Raw genomic sequence first — 8,906 nt, forward strand, 5'->3', positions numbered from 1 at the left:
AAAATCAGAAATGAAAATGAAGACATTATAGTAGATACCAAAGAAAGTAAAAGGATCATAAGAGACTAGTATGAAAAACTATATGCCAACAAATTGGATAACCTAAAGGAAATGAATAAATTCCTCAAAAAATATAAGCTACCAAGATTCAATCAGGAAGAGATAGAAAGCTTAGACAAACCAATACCAAATAAAAAGGTTGAAGAAATAATTAAAAACGTTTCAACAAAAAAGGTCAGACCTTTCCAGGTGGCCTCACAGTTTCACACCTTCACATTTGGATCCTATGAAACATTCACAGAAGAATTATCAATGCTTCTTAAACTCTCCCCAAAAAATAGCACTAGAAGGAGTATTTTCAAACACATTTTATGAGGCCAGCATCACCTCGAGACGTAAGCCAAAGAAAGACACAATATGAGAAGAAAACTACACAGCAATATCTCTGAGGAACATTGATGCAAAAATGCTCAACTGAATTCAACAACAACAATTAAACATTATCAAACTTAATTGAAAACAACAACAAAATTGAACATCATGAGCAAGTGGAATCTATTGCTGACATGCAGGGCTGGTTGAACATGGGTAAATGAGTCAATGTGATACATCACATTCACAGGATAATCTCAGATGATCCCCCATGATGATCTCAATTGACACAAAAAAGCGTTTGACAAAGTTCAGCATTCTTTATTGAAACTTTTAATAGTTTAGGTATAGAAGGAAAGTTCCTCAACATAACAAAGGCCATTTATGAAAAATCCACAGCTGATGGAGAATATTTTCCAAGCAAATGGAAAGCAAATAATAATAATAATAAAAAGCAGGGATTGCAATCTTAGGCTCTGATAAAACAGACTTTAAACCAACAAAGGTCAAAAGAGACAAGGGCATTATATAATGGTAAAGGGATCAATGCAACAAGAAGAGCTAACTATCCTAAATATATATGCACCCAATATAGGAGCACCCAGATTCATAAAGAAAGTTCTTAGAGACCTACAAAGAGACTTGGACTCCCCACACAATAATAGTGGGAGACTTTAACATCCCACTGTCAATATTAGACAGATCAATGAGGCGGAAAATTAACAAGGATATCCAGGACTTGAACTCAGCTCTGGACCAAGCAGACCTAACAGACATCTACAGAACTCTCCACCCCAGAGCAACAGAACATACACTTTTCTCAGCACCACACTGCAGTTATTCTAAAATTGACCACTTAATTGGAAGTAAAGCACTCCTTAGCAAATGCAAAATAATGGAAATCATAACAGTCTCTCAGACCACAGTGCAATCAAATTAGAACTCAGGATTACAAAACTCACTCAAAACTGCACAACTACATGGAAACTGAACAACCTCCTCCTGAATGACTACTGGGTAAATAATGAAATGAAGGCAGAAATAAAGATGTTATTTGAAACCAATGAGAACAAAGACACAGCATATCAGAACCTCTGGGACACATTTAAGCAGTGTGTAGAAGGAAATGTATAGCACTAAATGCCCACAAGAGAAGGCAGAGAAGATCTAAAATGACACTCTATCATCACGATTAAAATAACTAGAGAAGCAAGAGTGAACAAATCCAAAAGCTAGCAGAAGGCAAGAAATAACTAAGATCAGAGCAGAACTGAAGGAGAGACACGAAAAACCCTTCAAAAAATCAACGAATCCAGGAGTTGGTTTTCTTGAAAAGATCAACAAAATAAATAGACCACTAGCCAGACTAATACAAAAGGAAAGAGAGAAGAATCAAATAGATGCAATAAAAATGATAAAGGGGATATCACCACTGATCCCTCAGAAATACAAACTACCATTGGAGAATACTACAAACACCTCTACACAAATTAATTAGAAAATCTAGAAGAAATTGATAAATTCTTGGGCACATACACCCTCCCAAGACTAAACCAGGAAGAGGTCAAATCCCTGAATAGACCAATAACAAGTTCTGAAATTGAGGCAGCAATTAATAGCCTACCAACCAAAAAAAGTCCAGGACAGACAGATTCACAGCCGAATTCTACCAGAGGTACAAAGAGGAGTTGATACCATTCCTTCTGAAACTATTCCAATCAACAGAAAAAGAGAGAATCCTCCCTCACTCATTTTATGAGGCCAGCGTCATACATGTGTAGAATGTGCAGGTTTGTCACATAGGTATACATATGGTTTGCTGCACCCATCAACTCATCATCTACATTAGGTATTTCTCCTAATGCTATCCCTCCCCTAACCCCCCAACCCCTGACAAGCCCGAGTGTGTGATGTTCCCCTCCATGTGTCCATGTGTTCTCATTGTTCAACTCCCACTTATGAGTGAGAACATGCAGTGTTTGGTTTTCTGTTCTTGGGTTAGTTTGCTGTGAATGATGGTTTCCAGCATCATCCATGTCCCTGCAAAGGACATGAACTTACCCTTTTTTATGGCTGCATAGTATTCCGTGGTGTACATGTGCCACATTTTCTTTATCCAGTCTATCATTGATGGGCATTTGGGTTGGTTCCAAGTCTTTGTTATTGTAAGTAGTGCTGCAATAAACATACATGTACCTGTGTCTTTAAAGTAGAATGATGGCTGCCAGGAACTGGGGATAGGAGATAAGGAATGAATGTTTAATGGGGAGAGTTTCAGTTTTGCAAGATAAAAAACATTCTGGAGGTAGATGGTAGTGATAGTTGCATAGTAGTGTGAATGGATTTAATGCGACTAAACTTGTACACTCAAAAATGGTTAAAATGGTAAATTTTATGTAATGTATGCTTTACTAAAAATTTTTAAATAATTTTAAAAATAAAAATAAACACAATATAGTTTTATCTTTAATGAGAATTATTTATATTTAGTAACAATAAACTTACTATTATTTCTATTTTAATTTCTTCTGTGAATTGCCTTTTATATTCTTTGCCCATTTTCCTGTTAGTTGTCTTTTTTGTTTCATAGAAGCTTTTTGTGTAATAGGGTTTTAAAAATATTTTGATTTTTCTATCAATTCATGTTTACAGAGAAACTGAAAGAATTCTAGAAAGGATTCCCGTCCCTTCTAGAATTTCTTCAGTTTTATTCTGTCCTTTTTGCTTTATAATGTTCTTTATCTTCATATGTATATGTAAGTATTATAAACATTAGGTACATATATTTATAAACATTATAAATGTTTAATACATAAACTATTATTTTTTCTGAACTGTAGAGGGATAACTTGGAGACATAATGTCTCTTTACCCATGAAACTGTAGTATTTCTTAAGAAATGATAATATATCATCACAACACAATTATCAAAAATAGGAAATTTAACATTGACTCAACTTATCTACTCCATAATTCATATTCAAGTTACATTTGTCATAATAATGTCCTTTATAGATTTTTTTTGGACTAAGATTGAATCTAGGACCATGCACTAAATTTGTGGTGTTTTTTTAGTATCTCTTAATCTGGAATAGTTAATTTATATTTCTTTTTGTGTCTTGACCTTCATATTTTTAACACCAGTTAGTTTGTAGAATATTTTTTCAATTTGTTTTTTTTTTTTTTTTTTTTTTGAGACGGAGTCTGGCTCTGTCATCCAGGCGGGAGTGCAGTGGCCGGATTTCAGCTCACTGCAAGCTCCGCCTCCCGGGTTTACGCCATTCTCCTGCCTCAGCCTCCCGAGTAGCTGGGACTACAGGCGCCCGCCACCTCACCTGGCTAGTTTTTTGTATTTTTTTAGTAGAGACGGGGTTTCACCATGTTAGCCAGGATGGTCTCGATCTCCTGACCTCGTGATTCGCCCGTCTCGGCCTCCCAAAGTGCTGGGATTACAGGCTTCAGCCACCGCGCCCGGCCTCAATTTGGTTTTATCTGAAGTTTTCTCATGGTTACTTTCAGGTTAAGTTATACATCTTTGGGAGGAGTATTCCAGATGTAATGTTGTGTCCTTCTCAATGGATAATATTGTTTCAAAATATTGTGATGGCAATTTTGATCATTAGATTGTAATGGTGTCTATTATGTTTCTTTCTCTACTGTAAAGTACATTTTTTTACTTTTATAAGTAATAGGTAATTTGGGGCAGATACTTAGAGACCATGTGAATAGTCTTTAAGAGTGAGACTGTTCTAAAGGTGAGACTGTCTATGGGTGAGTTTATCTATGGGTGAGTTTCTCATAAACTCACCCATTAATTTTTTAAAAAATCTATTGCAATTTTCTAATATGATCATTCTTTTTACCTTTATCAGCTGCCATTCTATTTTTTAAAAATAGCTTTTCCTTTTTCCTCCCTCTGCTTTCTTCTCCCTTTCTTCTCTCCTTTCCTCACCACTACCTCCTCTTCTTCCTTCTTTTTCTTCCTTCCTTCTGCTCATATACAATAAAAATTATATCAACTAAAGTAAAATTAAACTTTCTTTCAATTAACACATAACTTTTCTTTAAAGTGTTACATGCTGCTGCCCGAAAATCTGTACCACACCCATACTTTTGAGAATGAAGGAAATTCTGAGCAAGATAAGCAACATGACAAATTTGGAAATGCAGGAAAGGAAACTGCAAGTATAGAAGCCTTTTGAAAATAACACTGACTCGTGTGGATGGTGCTTATTGAAAAACAGCTGGAAATACAATGGATAAACAGGTTAGGCCCAGATCATAGAAGCCTGACAAGGCAGTGGTGAGTTTGAAAGTTTCAAATTACTTTATTACTTTTCTTTTCAATTTAAAAAAGTTATGCAATTATCTTTTAAATCACAAATAATAAAAATACTCACCCTATTCAAAATATTAATTTTTTTGAACAATGCATAACCAACTTAGAAAAAGAAAAAGATGTAAAAAATATATGACAATAACCTGATATGTGTTAAAGCATATTCTGTAGAATTTGTAATGGCACAAAATACAACTGCTAATAATTTTAAAGATGTGATTCTTACCAATCAAATGTTTTGTAACACTAAAATATTATTTGTAGCTGCATTTTTACTATCCCCTGAAGAGCATAAATATTATTGGCTACAAAACTGTCCTAAACCCAATCTGGGTTATCACTGACATAGATATTTAGACTTGCAGAATATTCTTTTATGCATTAAATTTTCCTATTTTTCCCCAGCAAGAATCAGAGGAATGAGGAGTAATATTAATCTAAATATTCTAGAGTTATGTTTCTGCCAAAAATAATAAAGAAAATTGGATTTCTACTCAAACAAAATAAAGTGAAATAAAATGACTGAAATAGTTTCCATCCTTTATAATCTCCCATTTTAAAGATATTATTTACATTTTATATAGTAACAAAAAATGAACAATTTATATGATAAGAAAAACTCATGAATTCAGCATAATGAAACTGTCAAGAGAAAATAAAGGAGGAATTATTCCCTAATGATCAATTATTCTCTAAAACTGTGAAAGATCCCAGAGGTAACATGAATGTGAACTATATTAATAACTCTGGTGAGGGTTTGGGAGAGAATATATGCAGAAATGAATAGCAGAATTGTTACTGCAAGTTGCCGATAATTGAGGTACGAATGAAGTGGATTTTATGTTTCTTTCTATAATTATTTTTCCAACGTACATTTTAGTTTAGTATAGAAGACTACCTGCAATGGATGGTGATTATTAGGGTTATCTAAACTAGATCCAATCCAGCTTCTCAGTTTGCCCCTATGAACTACCCGGATAACAATACCAGCTGTATCTTAATTCCCATTAGTTAAGTCTGGGATTCAGCAGGCTTTTCTATAAAACATTGAGGAAATTTTATTTTGACTGAAGCGCTGCCTTTATAGAATACTTATTTGATTAAATGAGGTAATGTATTTTCTAAATCGGTACTTTTCAAGCCTAAATACAAAAGAGAATTCACCTGGGGCTTTTAAAACCTACCAATTTTCTGCCTCGCATCCCCAGACCAATTAAACCAGATTTGCTGTGTGATTCTAATATGCAGCCAGAGTTGAGTACCATGGAGCTTATTGTTTGAAGAGGATACAAGGGAAATAAACTAATGCCCAAGCCCATATGCAAATGTTTGCGGTTGATTTTTTTTTTTTTAAATCCAGGTCCTGTACCTACTGGTAGAGGAGACCCAGTTAATAGATTCAAGCTATCTTGGCTTCATTTAAATATTCCTCCTCCCAGACCCTCTTTTTCATGGCAATTATGACTCCTCTTGGCAGCACTTTTCAGTAGAATGTTTTGTGATATAAAAATGTTCCACACCTGTGCCCTACAGTATGGGAGGTATGAGTCATATGTGGTTCTTGGGCTCTTTATATGTGGCTAGTGTGACCGGGAATCTAGATTTTTAATTTTACATATATTTGTTAGTTTAAACGTAAATAATCCTATGTGGCTTCTGGCTCCCATATTGAACTATGCAACTCCAGAATTACCAGTGATCCAATAGCCACGAGGACCTGGGAAGACAGTGAGCTATTCAGAGGGATATACAGGAAATCTTCCTGATGTTATTAGCAGAAATAGCTAAATATAGCTCCCTGGAGAAGTAGAAGCAGGAATAGTCTTTCAACTGAGCTTTGGGGTAAAATGTAATACTTTTCAAGGATAGCAGGATAACCCTTAATATTGAGCAGGGGATGCCAGTTTCAACCAATAACTCTAATTAGCTCAAATTAGGCCAGAATCAGGGCAAATGTGAATATGGTCTAGGGTCTTTGGAAGACTTTGGCTGCCATCAAAGATAAGGCTAGTCCCAGATTATGAGGTAGTCAGATCTAAGAATGAATACTTAATGAACCCTGGAAATTCAAAAATTCCTTTGGTTCTATTGTGAGAAACCCAATAGCTGACAACCTGTTGGAGATCATATGAATGCTTTAAATAAACTGAATGACAACAGGGAGTATTTCTCTAGTCTTTTGAATGTGTTTTTCTTTTGATTGATCTAATGATGGTGCTGCTAAAGACAAATCTGAACTGCTGAAGCCAAAAATTAATGGGAAGTCTGTTTTGGTATATAAATTAGGATATTATCTTTATCAACAAGCGCTGTCCAGAAAGAAAGCAGTGGAAGAATAGTATTTTATTCATAAAATGTATGGGGCCATTCATGCTGTTAAGGCCATTCAAATTGGCAAGCGTCCCTCTCGCAAACCATTCTTTACTTGTCGCTCTGTTTTTTTTAATTTAAGTTCTGGGATACATGTGTAGGACGTGCAGGTTTGTTACATAGGTAAACGTGTGCCATGGTGGTTTGCTGCACCCATCAACCTTATCCTCATCCTTATCCCTTTAAAATTTTTATTATCATCTAAGCTTAATATAAATATATATGTTTGAAATAGTAATAAAAAACGAAGAATTGAATTGCATCCGTAGCAGGACAACCTTCCTCATACATTAAAGAGGTGTTCAGAAAATTCCTTACAGTATCTGCTAAATAAACATGTTTCGCAGCTTAGCAAATATCATATGATTGCAGCATCCATGATTTGAAGTAAAACAGCATTTGCTTTCTTCTGCTGGAGGTCGTTGTTCAGGGCGATGTGCATGTTCTTAGACCTACAGCCTTAAGGAAGGGCTTGGGGGTGGCTCAGTGCATGGCCCCAGTGCAAACACTTCCAAACCTCAAACAGTGAATCAACCAACCAACCACACAAACATCAAACAGTTGTCTCCTTTGAGTTCTTCTTGATCTAATGGAGGCTCAGCAAGGACTGCTGGTTAGAAGGTACATTAACAGACTTTGGAATGAGGATAATACCTTAATACCTAGGTATTAAGCCTCGCATGCATTAGCTATTTTTCCTGATGCTCTCCCTCCTCCACCCCCCATAGGCTCAAGTGTGTGTTGTTGCCCTCCCTGTGGTCCATGCGTCCTCATTGTTCAGCTCTTACTTATAAGTGAGAACCTGTGGTGATTGGTTTTCTGTTCCTGCGTTAGTTTGCTGAGGATAATGGCTTCCAGCTCCATCCATGTCCCCGCAAACGACATGATCTCATTCCTTTTTATGGCTACATAGTATTCCATGGTGTATATGTACATTTTCTTTCTCCAGTCTATCATTGATGGGCATTTGGGTTGATTCCATGTCTTTGCTATTATAAATAGTGCTGAAATGAACATACATGTGCATGTATATTTATAATAGAATGATTTACATTCCTTTGGGTATATACCCAGTAATGGGATTGCTGGGTCAAATGGTATTTCTGGTTCTAGATCTTTGAGGAATGGCCATACTGTCTTCCACAATGGTTGAACTAATTTACACTCCCACCAACAGTATAAAAGCGTTCCTATTTCTCCATAGCATCTCCAGCATCTGTTGTTTCTTGACATTTTAATAATCACCATTCTGACTGGTGTGAGATGGTATCTCATTGTGGGTTTGATTTGCATTTCTCTAATGATTAGTGATGTGGAGCTTTTCTTCATATGTTTGTTGGCTGCATAAATGTCTTCTTTTGAGAAGTGTCTGTTCATGTCTTTTGCCTGCTTTTTAATGGGGTTTTTTTTTTCTTTAAATTTGTTTAAGTTCCTTGTAGATTCTGTATATTAGACCTTTGTCAGATGGATAGATGGCAAAAATTTTCTGCCATTCTGTAGATTGTCTGTTCACTCTGATAATAGTTTCCTTTGCTGTGCAGAAGCTCTTTAGTTTAATTAGATCTCATTTATCAATTTTTGCTTTTGTTGCAATTGCTTTTGACATTTTCATCAGGAAATCTTTGCCCATGCCTATATCATGAATGGTATTGCCTAGATTTTCTTCTAGGATTTGCATAGTTTTGGGTTTTACATCTAAGTCTTTAATCCATCTTGAGTTAATTTTTGTATAAGTTGCAAGGAAGGAGTCCCGCTTCAATTTTCTGCATATGGCTAGCCAGTCATCACAGCACCATTTATTAAACAGGGCATCCTTTCCCCATTG

At 35.7% G+C, this 8,906-nt stretch overlaps 1 protein-coding gene across 1 annotated transcript in view; it reads left to right on the forward strand.

Moving 5' to 3' along the window:
* CCDC7 (coiled-coil domain containing 7) overlaps nt 1–4,840 on the forward strand; it is a 433,255-nt gene extending 428,415 nt beyond the window's left edge. The window contains exon 44 of the mRNA XM_065520519.2: nt 4,443–4,840. Within this exon, the coding sequence (XP_065376591.1) occupies nt 4,443–4,489 (47 nt within the window). The 3' untranslated portion in view covers nt 4,490–4,840. The remainder of the gene's footprint in view (nt 1–4,442) is intronic.
* Nucleotides 4,841–8,906: the final 4,066 nt, after the last annotated feature.

The sequence above is a fragment of the Macaca fascicularis genome, chromosome 9 (assembly GCF_037993035.2).
Source record: "Macaca fascicularis isolate 582-1 chromosome 9, T2T-MFA8v1.1".
Lineage (NCBI taxonomy): Eukaryota > Metazoa > Chordata > Mammalia > Primates > Cercopithecidae > Macaca > Macaca fascicularis.